The following is a 14,418-nucleotide window of genomic DNA, read 5'->3' on the forward strand; positions in this document are numbered from 1 at the left end:
GGCAGCCAAAGTCCCTTATCTAGGGCATGGGGTGGGGGACAAAATATCCCCCGACCCTCTTAAGGTAGAAGCAATCGTAAAATGGCCGGTACCCCCAAACTAAAAGGCAAGTCCAATCCTTCATAGGCTTGGCAAACTATTACAGGAGGTTTGTGGAGGAGTTCAGTGACATAGTGTCCCCAATCATAGATTTATGTAAAAAGCATCAACCTAATAAGGTAATTTGGTCAGAGGTGTGCCAGAAAGGCTTCGACAAAATAAAAGCACTCTTGTCTGCAGAGTCTGTGCTGGTCAGCCCTTACTTTGATAAGCCTTTTGAATTGTGTACTGATGCATTAGACACAGGGTTGGGTGCTGTGTTGATGAAGGACAGAGGAAGACAGCAAGAAGCATCCCATTGCTTTCCTAAGCAAAAAGCTGTCCCCTGCTGAACAGAATTACTCGGTCATAGAGAAGGAGTGCTATGCCACTGTGTGGGCCGTCAAACATCTAAGGCCTTAACTCTTTAATAGGAGGTTCAGGATTCTAACTGACCATTCACCTTTGGTATGGCTTAACTGGACTAATGGCACAAACTCCAAACTGCTATGCTGGAGTCTGGTCCTGCAGGAATTTGAGATGAAGAGTATAAGGAGATTATGCATATTAAATGAAAGGAGAACTGGGTAGCAGATGTCCTGTCCAGAAAAGAGGAATTTTAGGTATACTGCTTCCACCGTGGACAGTGTCCAAGTCTCTGGCAGTAAGTTCAGGAGGAGGGTGTGACGTTGCACTCCACATGCTTTATGAAAATATGCTAATGAGTGTGAATATAATGTAACTGGAATATGCTTTATGCAAAAGGTCTCTTGTAAGGTATCATTACAAATCTTATAATCTATTTAGTGTGTTCATCCTATTTGTATGAATGTATCATTTCTGTGGGCTTGGCTACACTTGCAAGTTAGAGCGCATTAAAGCAGTCCCAGGCGCCCTAACTCACGACCCGTCCACACTGGCAAGGCACTTAGAGTGCCTGGACTCTGCAGCTGGAGCGCTCTTGGTGATCCACCTCCATAAGAAGCATAACACTTGCTGTGCCTTGGCTGAAATGCCCCAGCGTCAGTGTGAATGAGGTGTTGCATTACTGCACTGCGATCGGCCTCTGGAAACATCCCATAATCCCCTTAAATCAGGTGGCCAGTCTTGTCATTGTTTTGAACTCAGCTGTAGGAATGCCGATATGCCCTTTCAAAGCTCCGTTTCTGACAGCCGGCTGCTTATCTGCTCCGGGACAAAGCAACCATTAGTGTGGAATGTTGCTGCTGTGAGTGTGTGTGAGAGAGAGGCGAGGGAGCAGGGGGCCTGCACTTACAAGACAGCATGCTGACATGGTCTCAGCCCCCCGAAAACCAACTCTCTCTTCCCCCACATACACACAACACACTCCACTCCACCCTACCCCCCACCCCATTTGAAATGTACGTTGCAGCCAGTTGCATGCTGGGATAGCTACCACAATGCACTGCTCTCTGTGGCATTGCAAGAGCTGCTAATGTTGCCGCGCCAGTGCGCTTGAATCTGACAGTGTGGACATACTGCAGCGCTTTCCCTAGTGTGCTCTCTGAGGGCTGGTTTAACTCACAGTGCTCTACATCTGCAAGTGTAGCCATGCCCTATGTCTGGAGTTAGGAGAATAAGATATAAACTTGTATTACTGTTGTAAACATGTTAAGTGGAAGCCATTAAGGGTGCTTCAGAATCAATCACCTATAAATGGCTCTGTTTACTTGTAAGCCTTCCTGTGTTCCTGTGAGTCAGGCCAGAAAGAATGGAGGCTTGGGGTCTCACAGGACATGTGATCATGTCACCTGGTACTGGAATTCATTTTAAACCTGGTGCTTTTGCATTTAGAAGGAGGGGTGGGGACCTAGAGACACAAAAGATTTCCGCCTTGTGCCAAAGCCATAAAAGGGGGTGGGACAGAACAAAGGGGGCTGCAGTCATGAGAAATCCCCTTTGTTACCACCTGAGGTGAAACTAACAAGAACTGTACCAGGGGAAAAGATTGGGCCCAGATTAGGAAGGAGTCTTGTCTGTGAAAGAAGCTTATTGGAACACTTCTGAGGATGAGATTTACTTGTATTCATTTTCTTAATGTAGTAGGCTTAGACTTGCGTGCTTTGCTTTATTTTGCTTGGTAACTTACTTTGTTTTGTCTGTTATTATTTGAAACCACTTAAATCCTACTTTTTATGCTTAATAAAATCACTTTTGTTTATTAATTAACCCAGAGTAAGCTGGGGGAACAAACAGCTGTGCATATCTCTCTATAAGTATTATAGAGGGTGGATGATTTATGAGTTTAGCCTGTATAAGCTTTATACAAAGTAAAACATATTTATTTGGGTTTTGGATCCCATTGGGAGCTGGGTGTCTGGGTGCTGGAGACAGGAAACCTGCTGAGCAGTTTTGGTTAAAGTCTGCAGCTTTCAGGGCGTGGTTCAGACCCTGGGTCTGTGCTGCAGCAGAGTAGCATGTCTGGCTCAACAAGACAGGGTCCTGGAGTCCCAACCAGGCAGGGAAAATGGGCTCAGAGTTAGTTTAAGCACGTCAGGTGACAGTCGCAAGGGGGTCTCTATGACTGAACCCGTCGCAACGTCTTATGCATCAGTAAAGATTAAAAGATTCCTTACAATTGTATATGCTTTATCTTATTTTTTTATCCTTTGCTTTTGAATATTTAACACTCCTACATTTCCATGGTGACAATAAAGTAATGCCTTCTGTCAGATGTGCATTTCAAGGTATAAGGGTATCATCTCTATGGCAGTGTGAATCTTTGTGCTGCTCTCATCTTTGTAATCCTCATATCCTGAGCAAAAGGACAGTCGACACGCTTCTGGAATTAACTTTTTAACAATTAGGAAGTGTCTCACTCACCAGTTCAAAAAAATAGAGTTAAAGTCCCTCACGGCAATGCAGGAAGCTATGGGAATAGGGGGAACAAGAAATAAGGTGAGGGGTAGGAAAGTGGTATGAGGAGAGACAAGAGGTAACCAAATAATTAAAAGGGAGAAAAACTGAAAGGCAATGACATTGCAATGAAAGGCAGGTAGGAGAGAAGGAAAAAGAGCAAGAAATGGTGCACAATGTTAGGGCTAGCAATTTATGTTCATTTTTAGCTCTTTACTCACCCAGCCCCATGCTGGCTCCTTCTATCTCTCTGCACTACCACAGTTCATTGGAGGGACAGGCATGGTAGGGTCCAGCCTCCAGTCTGAGGATGAAAAGGAGAGCCAGAGATTAATCAAAAATTATAAAAAGCCCCATTTCTCTCTCTTTTTTTAGATATAGTGATGCTAGTCTGCTAGCACACAAATGTTTGTAGTGTCCAGAGTAGCATGGACAAACAACTAACGTTTGTAGCAACAAACCTTTGATTCTTGTGATGTCAGAAGCTGGTCCAATAAAAGACATTACCTCACCCACCTTGTCTCTATATAAAAGCCAGGTATTTTTGTTCTGTTTGTCCACCAGCTAGCACAATGGAGCCCTCATCCATAAATGCTACAGTAATACAAATAATAATATATCAGGAAGAAGCTGAACAGGGCACAAGCCCCTTTTCAGATCACCTTTAAATAAGAGTAATTCATATACAAAGAAAGACAAGTGGGGTGTTTGTGTTGGAGGAGCTGCACCAAATTCATAATTCATTAAGTAACATGTTTGTGTGTTTCTGAACTATATTTGGATGTACTGGCTATAAAAAGCCTTCAGTGCAAAGTGACCTTTAGCAGAAGTCAGATCTCCTGTCCATGCTGTTGCTGACTGCCCACAAGAGAGAAGATTCAAGCCTATTAAAATTGCATTTCTTCTCTTCTTGTTCCTCATGAGGATGACGAAAGAGGCCATATCTCTGCACTCCCTGAACGAGACATTAAACAGGTCACAAAGGGCTGTGTGTGTTAGTACTACAAGGAGGAACAAGGCAAGGCTCCATTGTGCTGGGAAGGGGCTATAGCAAGATGGGGCAAGGGACGAAACTAACAACTACCGGAGTGACAGGTCTGTATATTAGATGAGCCTGTACTTGTTTCTTAATTCTTTATGGGAAATAGAGGTGGTATAAACATGAACTTAGCGGCTGATGGGCCTCAGATCACAAGGAGTCTCCTTGTTTCTCCTTTATCTCTGAAAACAACCAACCGCCTGTTTTGTGAATAAGCTTTTGCATATAGTTCGCAAGTATTTAACCCTGTGACCAGGGTGCACAAGTGCTTTGCCATCAGCCTGAATGCAACCTCTTGATCCCCAATCATAAATGATCTCTTTTTTTAAACGTTGCAATTTGATTATGGACCAGCAGGAAATTCTAATATTTCCATATTGAACCATATGCTAATGTTCTGATAAGGTCCATTTCTGAACAAGTGTTTTTAGGAGAGCTCAGGCCCAGGATGGGTTAGAGGCAAATAGCTCAGAACCCAGTGGATTCAAAAGACAAGAAAGGAAGGAAGGCACCTCACAGAGGAAACTCTACTTCATATTGTGTATCTCATCAATTGCCTGGTCACATATAACCACTTTCTTTAATTTGCAGACTATTTTTCTAATTTAAATAGTTAACAGTTCATATTAAAATTAGAGGAGAAGGAAAGAAAAAGATTTGAAAATGCTCCTATAGTTACTGGAGATGGTTAAAAAATAGTCCCTTCAAAAAAAAAAAAAGTATGTATGCGGAAATACCAGGTCTGACATTATTCTGCAAATGTTATATAACAAGGGAAGCTTGAGTATGTGTAAAGCTGGTGTCTGCTTAAATAAATATCATTGTAGTAAAAGTGGCTGCTGTAAAACAAATATATTATTGCTGCTGGGATGCAGTATTTCAATGAACATTTCTAATATCTGAACATCTGCATATTTGTATGCAGATTATTTATATTATGGAAGTACCTAGGAAAGGAACCCCAAAGATCAATGCCCCACTGTGCTAGACATGATAGAGACAATTAACAAAGAAGATAATCTTTTCCCCAAAGATCTGACAGTCTACGTGACAGGACACAAGTCCATGAACACACACACCTGGAATATGAACATCTATAGCTTAGCTCTAAAAGTAATAAAAATGAGGGTGTCTGATTTTCTGGAAAGGATCTAAACTCGGAAAGAAAAGCCATCAGCATTAAATAATGTATTTTTAAAAAGCCTCTTTTTTCCATATAGTGTTCAATAACCTTCATAAGAATGTGAGCTCTGTTTTTACTGGATGTATTCTAAGTGCAGTGCTGTATATTTACAGGAAGAGCAGCAGGAAGGTTTTAAAAGCTTTCTTGTAAAGAATCAGGATTTGTTTTGAGCTTGTACAGAATAAGATTGACACAAGGTGGTATTAATTTAGTAGCAACCTCATTGGTTACCACTTTCAAAAAGTAAAGAGACTCATCACTCTATAATCTGAGTGCCTCACAATTATTAATAAATTCTCATAAAACCCCAGTGAGATTAGGAAATCTAACTAGTCCCATTTTACTTAAAAAAACAGGCACAAAGTTAATTTATTTGCCCAGAATCACAGAGGTTCAGTGGCACAGCTAGTAACAAAATCAAGTTTTCCTGACCGCCAGCCTTGTGTCTTAAACACAGGACCATCCTGCCCTGCATTCTTCTCTCCTGTTCGCTATATGTGGATGCCATCCTGATGTTTTCCCACATTTGTAATTGCATCAGTTTGTGTAAGTGTAAGTGTAAAATAATTCTTATTTTGAAATGGAACCCAAAGAAATGTGAGTTATTTAAAAAGTCAGATAACCTACCATTATCCTTTGACGAGTGGGGAATACATTTTCATTGGCAAAGTGAATATTGGGGCAATTTAGAGCTGATCTATTCCCCAAAGGCTCAAGATGAAAAATTTTCCTGGGGTTTGCTCTTATTAATGAAGGGTCATTTCCATGTATCATAATATTGTAAAACCACTTCATAATTTCAAGTGGTCACTGCAGTGTGAATTGGCATTTTCAGAACGGACACTTGTGAATTCTTCAGTGCACGTAGCTTAGAGGCTGGGAGCAGTTTCTCCCAAGACCAGAAATGGCTGGAAAAGCCAAGGCAACCTTGGCTGGAAAAGCCAAGGAATATTAAAGCAACATTATTAAATATTAAAGGCAGCAGAGAAAAATTATTGCAACAGTGGTGACCCATTTTCATCAGTAATTAAATCTATTGGCCATTTTCACCATTTATGTAGAAGAAAGCTTGTGAGAACAGAAACCATGAATCTTTGTTCACGCAACTCTATCAATGAGCCGTTACAATCTGTAATGAATAATTCACTCAGCCTTTTATCTCTGACTTGTCCACAACCTTACTCTTACAAATATGTTTGCTCGTTTTTTCCAGCAAATGTTACGTAAATAAGTTTCAGGCTGTAGATTGTTGACAAAGTGTGATGAAGTGGGGATTTTCCCTTGTTATGTTGTATGTGAGCCTATGTGAGTCTTACTGTTTTGCATGAATGCTGTGTGTACCTCAGTTTCCCTATGTATTGCACCAATGTCTAGGTGGTGGGAATAAGGGGGTGTGACTTTTGCGGAGGCTGTTCCAGCTGCCTGCACTATGCTATAGTCGCCCCTTCATAACCTGAGACCCAGGAGGGGGATGCGACCAGGTGACTCTTGGCCCAGGAAGCGAGACAAAGGCCGGAGGAGGAGCAACAAGCAGGGCAGGGGCCAGACAGCTGGAAGCGAGTCAGTCTAGGCTGGCTTGGGGCTCAGGGGGAGGACCAGAGCCCTGGCTCTGAGCTCTCTTCCCCCCAAGATGGACTTGGGTGAAAGTCACTGATTTCTGTGCTAACAAGTTCTGTCCTATGCTGTGTTCCTGTTGACTAATAAACCTGTTTTACCGGTTGACTGAGAGTCACGTCTGACTGCGGAGTTGGGGTGCAGGGCCCTCTGGCTTCCCCAGGAGTTCCGCCTGGGCAGACTTGCTGTGGGAAGCGCACGGTGTGGAAGCGGATGATGAATGCTCCGAGGTCAGACCCAGGAAGAAGCTGTGTAAGCTTCTTGCCCTGGAGACATTACGCTCAGAGAGAGGAGGCATGCTCCCCCAGAGTCCTGACTGGCTTCATATGGAGTAGTTCCAGACCATTGACCCGGTGACTCCATGACACAAAGTGTTTGCTGACAGCTATTCCTTTGAGTATCTAGTCTGTGAGCTGTGTGATTAGTCACTTAAATCATAGTATTGTTCCTGTTCTCTAATTGATACCTTCATATAAATAGTAGGGATTGAACTCTTACTCCTTCACTGCAAATAGGATGGGCCTGTACTACTGGAGCTGGTGTGCTGACTATTACATTAAGGAATAAGTGTGATAACCAGCCACTAGAAGGGGACAAAGACCCATTCTACTGAAATGAGTTACACTGACCTTTGTAAGCTAATTCTATTTCTGCCCAACATGAATTTCATTTTCTCATTAAACAAATTTCCTTTGTGATTAAACAAATCTCTGTTACTAGCCTAAAATTCCCTTTTGGCAAACATTTATATGAAAATATTTACACTTTTATGAGTAAAATGAGATGTAAGCATGGCTAACGCAAAATTTTATTTGAAGTTAGTTGCCAAAAAAATTCTCATTGTATATTACAGAAAAAAAGGGGGTGGAAATCAGCTGTTAATAGGTTTGAGTATCAACTGTTCCTACCATCTAAAGTGAAAAGAGACAGAGATTATGCTATGACCTGAAAACTACTGGATATTTTGGCATTACAAAAACATCAGATAAAGGTGAAAAAATAGACCAGGAAATGTAATATTTGTAAGGCAAAGAATTATACTCTTAGTCTAGGGAGCTCACCAAATGCAACAGATCTCAAAGTCTTTGGAGCAGGACCAGTCTTTTCATTCTGTGTTTATACAGTCAGTGCCTCGCATAATAGGGTCCTGGTCCATGACTTGGACTCCTCAGCACTATCGCAAAATGAATAAAACAGTAGTAAGAATACCCATGGACCAGACTGCTGTGGAACAGAGACTTGCAATTCAATAGCTGTTAAGTGCCATAGACAGTTTTTCAAGATAGCCTGAAGTTCATTCCATTAAAAAAAATAAATCAAGGCTAACTGAACTTCTAATTAATCAATACTTGGCCAGTTGTGGGATCCCTTGTTATTTTTATGAAATCTAGGCAAAAAACCTTTCAGTCTAAAGTGTTTCAACAGCTTCAAGATCCTAGAAATACCCAAAAGTTGCACCTCGGGAGAACAATTTAACTGGGATCTTAGTAACTTAGTTAAGCTGTTACCCTAAATTATTCCTGAGGAACACTATCAAAATGGACGGTAACCAGCATATTCCATGCCTTTACATCTACAGAACAGCAGCGAAGGAATATAAAGCATGCTCCCTGCCTCCTCGTGTTTTGACATAAGTTCAACACAATAGCACCTCATAAAATAAACTTTCTGATAGAGGTCACATGGAGAAACTTTAAAATCAAGATACCTCTTTTAGTTATATTATTCATAGGAAATATGAAAATAGACCACTTTCTTAGAAATCAGAAGGAAAACATAACAAGTACTTACTAGCTGGAAATAGCCTTTTTTGTGCTGTAGCTATTTGGTTCTGCCATATTTAAAGAGCCACCTCTAGAAAAGCATGCTGGGGAAAAATGTTCCTATAAAAGGAAAACCTTGCAGTAGAAGGACAGGAGTGCTGAGAGCCTATAAGCCATGTATATGATGGAAACCACTTCAAGCCAGGGGATGTAGTAGCACTCCTAGTTCTAGCACCTATGTAGGGAGAGTTAGTAGGGACTAGGAAGTCACCAGCCATGGTACTGAAGGAGGCAAGGAAAAGGCTGGTTTTAAGTATTACAGTATTATTTAAGTATTAGGTATTATTATATTTTCATGGTAGATTTTATACAGGGCTGATTTAAATGTTATATAGGATCAATTTGGGTCCTAAAATGAAACCTTCAATGAGATTAGATTGAGCTTGATAAATCACTATTAGTAGATATTTAATCTCTTATGATAAGAATGAGGGTGTCTGATACATTGATTCAGATAGTCTTCAAAGACAGTCAAGGTTATGTTATGACTACTTCTAAAGGACCCAGACTACATCAAGCAACTGACGCTCAACTGGCAAACACCTTCAAAAGGAGTCAGAATGACTTCCAAGTAAAATGGAGGAATCTTAAACTGGATCTGAAGTTAGTCATAATGCAGCAGAAATGGAGCCCTCTTTCAGTGTAGAAGTTCAGATATACTGATTCTAATAATGACTCCGGTTCTTATATTCCATAGGATGGAAAACAGGCTGCAGATTGTGGAGACTCAGTTCAAAGAGCTGAACTCTGCCATGGATAAACTGACACAGAAGCTGCAGTTTCAGGATAAAACCCTGGAGAAGCAGGTGGACGAGGATGAGATGTGGATATCCTTGCTGAAGGACAGGTGAGCCACAGAATTAAAAAACAGCTCAGTTTCCCCTCCATGCATCAGCTGGGAGATTAGAGAATTGAGAAACGTGTAAATTCTATATGTGCAGGTGAAGATGAATAGGCTTATGCTACATTGAGTGAAAAGAATAAAACTCTTTCTATATCCAGGGATGTGGCTTTGAATTGCCTTTTACCACACGAGAATATAGTTTGTTGATCTCAGCAAATGCAAGGCAAATTCCATTCCAAGTGCAAAAACTTCTAAAGAAATTTTAAATATGCACTAAATATTATTATATCTTAAAAACCCACACCATTTCTAAGAATACCAAAGACACCATATGCTCTTTCAAAATCTTTCAGATAATTGTGTCCCACTATAAGCAGTAACAATCAGAATCTTACTAATGCCCTGGTTTTGTTCTGCTAGCAAATAAGGCCAAATCTTTCACATTTTGGTGCCTGAAGTTAGGCTCCCATATCCATATTTAGACATCTAAATAACAGGCTTTTTTTAAAAGGTCCTGAGCTACTCACAGTTCCCATGGAAAGCAATGGCAGCTCAGGTGCACAGTGCTTTGAAAAACAGGCTACTTTTAGATAACTCTGACCTGATCCTATGAAAATTTACAGATGTGTAACTATGGGCACATAAGTAGTCTCACTGAACTCAGTGGGACTACTTATGAGTAAAATTACACACATGCTTAATCCTCTTCAGAACTGAGGTCTAAATACATGGCAGAGGGGCATTGCTGGCACATGATGGCATATATAACATTAGTAGATGTGCAGGTGAATGAGCCCCTGATGGTGTGGCTGATGTGGTTGGGTCCTCTGATGGTGTAGATACATTGGCCAAACCGGACAGTCCCTACATAAAAGAATAAATGGACACAAATCGGACATCAGGAATGGTAACATACAAAAGCCAGTAGGAGAACACTTCAATCTTCCTGGACATTCTATAACAGATTTGAAAGTAGCTATACTTGAACAAAAAAACTTCAGAAACAGACTTCAAAGAGAAATAGCAGAACTAAAATTCATTTGCAAATTTAACACCATTAATTTGGGCTTGAATAGGGACTGGGAGTGGCTGGCTCATTACAAAAGCAGCTTTGCCTCTCCTGGAATTGACACCTCCTCATCTATTATTGGGAGTGGACGACATCCACCCTGATCGAATTGGCCCTGTCAACACTGGTTCTCCACTTGTGAGGTAACTCCCTTCTCTTCATGTGTCAGTATATTTATGTCTGCACCTGTAATTTTCACTCCATGCATCTGAAGAAGTGGCTTTTTTACCCATGAAAGCTTATGCTCAAATATATCTGTTAGTCTTTAAGGTGCCACCGGATTCCTTGTTGAAAATGATAACTGTGTGTTTGCCTTTTAAGTAGAAGGGTTACTGTGATGTGATGGGTTTCAGAGTAACAGCCGTGTTAGTCTGTATTCGCAAAAAGAAAAGGAGTACCACAAATCCAGCAGGAGAGTGAGTTTGTGTGTGTGTGTTTTTTGGGGGTGGGGGGTGAGAAAACCTGGATTTGTGCTGGAAATGGCCCACCTTGATTTTCATACACATTGTAAGGAGAGTGGTCACTTTGGATAAGCTATTACCAGCAGGAGAGTGAGTTTGTGTGTGTGGTTTTTGGAGGGGGGTGTGTGAGAAAACCTGGATTTGTGCTGGAAATGGCCCAACTTGATTATCATACACATTGTAAAGAGAGTGGTCACTTTGGATGGGCTATTACCAGCAGGAGAGTGAGTTTGTGTGGGGGGGGGCGGAGGGTGAGAAAACCTGGATTTGTGCTGGAAATGGCCCAACTTGATTATCATACACATTGTAAGGAGAGTGATCACTTTATATAAGCTATTACCAGCAGGAGAGTGGGGTGGGAGGAGGTATTGTTTCATGGTCTCTGTGTATATAAAGTCTTCTGCAGTTTCCACAGTATGCATCTGATGAAGTGAGCTGTAGCTCACGAAAGCTTATGCTCAAATAAATTGGTTAGTCTCTAAGGTGCCACAAGTACTCCTTTTCTTTTTGTGATGTGATGGTTGCATTACCTAGGATTGCTGGGGTTACAGACCACATGAATTCTCCACTTATTACCTAAATGGGAATGAACTGAAGTATATGGGAAGTATTTTTGTCTGAGAAGTGGTTTCTGTCTCCATCTCCATGGCAGGTTCACTTCAGTGGAGATAAATCTTTTCTACAGCTATGTGAGTGAAATGCTTTGCTGCTTGCATTCCCGTGTCAGAGTGAAGCTGCCAGATCTGGCGGGAGGCCTCCCCACCTTAGCCTCTGTCATGAGGCACAAAGGCAAGAACCAGAAAATTAGACTGGTGTGGGAAGCAGTGCTGGAGATGCTGGGGCTGCAAGAAGGAGATGTCCTAGCTCTATGCACCTTTTTCATCATACATTGCTCTGAAGCACAGTATTACCCAGCTAACCAGAGGCAAAAGTACACCAGTGATATCAGCACAATGATAACCAAGGTGGTGAAGAACCAGATCCTTCAAGAGAGCCTGCTGTGTGCTGTGCAGGTGGTAGAGAATGGCAGAGCACAGAGGGATCCAAAAAAGAAAGTAACCCTTGTCCAAAAATAACCTATGTGGCAGATTTCTTAAAATTCCCTTACCCACTTAGGACAAACAAGCTTACAACCTAAACAGGTTCCTACATAAACATGCAATTACATACCCCAACTGCTTCCGTGCATGTGTATATCAACACACAGATCCATACGTACAAACACTCTCAACCATGACATGCTAATGTGTATCATGAGTCTGAAAAGCCAGGCAGATTCCCAGAATCAATACACCAGTCAAAAAGATTTTCGTCACCATCATGTACAAGCTCAGTATGTACACGTAAATGTGTAGCCAGAGGCTGCTGGGAAGGACACAAAGATTCTTCTGTCTCTTAGCTAAAAGATTTTGACACTTGCATAATGCTGAAGAGTTCAAATGCCAACATTTTCCAGCATAAAATCTGCTTTGCTGTACTTTGTATTCTCATTGCATGTCTATGAAAGCTGTAAACTGTAGTATGCCACAGAGACACTAATTTCTTGTAATAAAACTCCTTGGTTTATTGTTTAATGTGTGTTACTGCTCTGTGGAAAATCAGTATTTTCACAGAATCTTAGGAATATAGGACTGCAAGGGATCTCCTGAAGTCATCAAGTCCAGTCCACCATCCTGAGGCAGGACCAAGCATACTTAAGACCATCCCTGACAAGCGTCTGTCCAACCTGTACTTAACTTCCAATGATGGGGATTCCACAATCTCCCTTAAAAGCCTATTCCAGAACTGAACTACCCTTATAGCCAGAAAGTTTTTCCTAATATCTAATTTAAAATCTCCCTTGCTGCAGATTAAGCCTATTAGTTCTTGTCCTTCCTTCAGTGAAGATACAGAACAATTGATCACCGTCCTCTTTACAACTGCACTTAATGTATTTAAAGATTTACCAGGTCCCCCTCAGTCTTTTTTCAAGACTACACTTGTGCAGTTTTTTTTAACCTTTCCTCATAGGTCAGGTTTTCTAAACAACTTATTTTTTACAACAACAGCTCACCTCTGGACTCTCGACAGTTTATCCCTATCTTTTCTGAAGTGTGACACCTAGAATTGGACACACTACTCCAGCTGAGGCCTCACTAGTGCTGACTAGAATAGGACAATTACCTCCTGTGTTTCATATATGATACTCCTGTTAATAGACCCCAGACTGATATTACCCCTTTTTGCAACTTCATCACATTTTTTACTCATATTCAATTTATGATCCACTATAACCCTCAGATCCTCTTTAGCAGCACTAACCCTGGCCAGTTATTCCATTTTGTAGTTGTGCATTTGATTTTTCCTTCCTTAGGGTAGTACTTTACACTTGTCTTTACTGAATTTCATCTTGTTGATTTCTTATGAACTGCCATACTGGATCAGACCAATGGTCCACATAGCACAGTATCCTGACTCTGACAGTGGCAATTTTGGAGAGATCCACCCATGTCTTCACCTTCTGGCATTCAGAGGTTTAGGGTCACACTGAGCAAGGAGTCATATCCCTGACCCTCTTGGCTAATAGCCATTCTAGTTGCTGGACACATCCTTCATGAGCTTATCTAGTTCTTTTTTGAACGCAGTTTACTTTCAGCCCTCACAACATCCCATGGCAATGAGTTCTTCGGATTGACTGTTTGTGGTGTGAAAAAGTACTTCCTTATGTTTGTATTAAACCTGCTGTCTATTAATTTCATTGCCTAACCCCTGGTTTTTGTATTGTGGGAAAGGATAACTAACATGTCTTTATTCACTTTTTCTACACTATTCATTATTTTATACCATTCTGTCATATGTCCCCTTAATCATCTCTTTTCTAATCTTAACAGCCCTACTCATTTTAGGCTCTACTGATATGGAAGCCATTCTATAGCTTTGATAATCTTTGTTGCCCTTCTCTTAACCTTTTCCAGTTCCACTATATCTCTTTTGAGATGTGGAGACGAGAACTGGATACACTATTCAAGGTGTGGGTGCACCCTGGATTTAAATATTGGTGCTATAATATTTTGTCTTGATTTTCTATTCCTTTCCTAATAGTGCCTAACATTCAGTAAGCCCTTTTGAACACAGCTGAAGTTTTCAGAGAACTATCCACAGTAACTCCAAGATCTCTTTCTGGAGTGGTAACAGCTAATTTAGAACCCATCATTTTATATATATATAGAGAGAGAGAGAGATTATTTGCACTTGTCATTGTTGAATTTTGTCTGCCATTCTGTTGCCTAGTCACTCAGTTTTGTTAGTTCCCCGAGTACCTCTTTACAGTCAGATTTGGACTTAAAAATTTGGAATAATTTTGTGTCATTTGAAAACATTGCCATGGCCCTATTCACCCCCTTTTACAGATCATTAGTGACTATGTTGAATAGCACTGGTCCCAGTTCAG

General features: G+C 41.0%; 1 protein-coding gene across 3 annotated transcripts in view; it reads left to right on the forward strand.

The window, feature by feature from the left end:
• The window catches only part of SMCO1 (single-pass membrane protein with coiled-coil domains 1), a 28,663-nt gene extending 16,101 nt beyond the window's left edge, over positions 1–12,562 (forward strand). For 2 of the 3 annotated variants that reach the window (XM_043522893.1, XM_027829609.2), the window contains exons 2-3: positions 9,312–9,461; positions 11,641–12,562. In XM_043522893.1, the coding sequence (XP_043378828.1) occupies positions 9,312–9,461; positions 11,641–12,064 (574 nt within the window). In that variant the 3' untranslated portion in view covers positions 12,065–12,562. Of the gene's footprint in view, positions 1–3,245; positions 3,931–9,311; positions 9,462–11,640 lie in introns of those variants that run through there. The other variant, XM_037909218.2, reaches the window with a different exon arrangement.
• The last annotated feature ends 1,856 nt before the right edge of the window (positions 12,563–14,418 follow it).

Source organism: Chelonia mydas, chromosome 9, assembly GCF_015237465.2.
Source record: "Chelonia mydas isolate rCheMyd1 chromosome 9, rCheMyd1.pri.v2, whole genome shotgun sequence".
Lineage (NCBI taxonomy): Eukaryota > Metazoa > Chordata > Testudines > Cheloniidae > Chelonia > Chelonia mydas.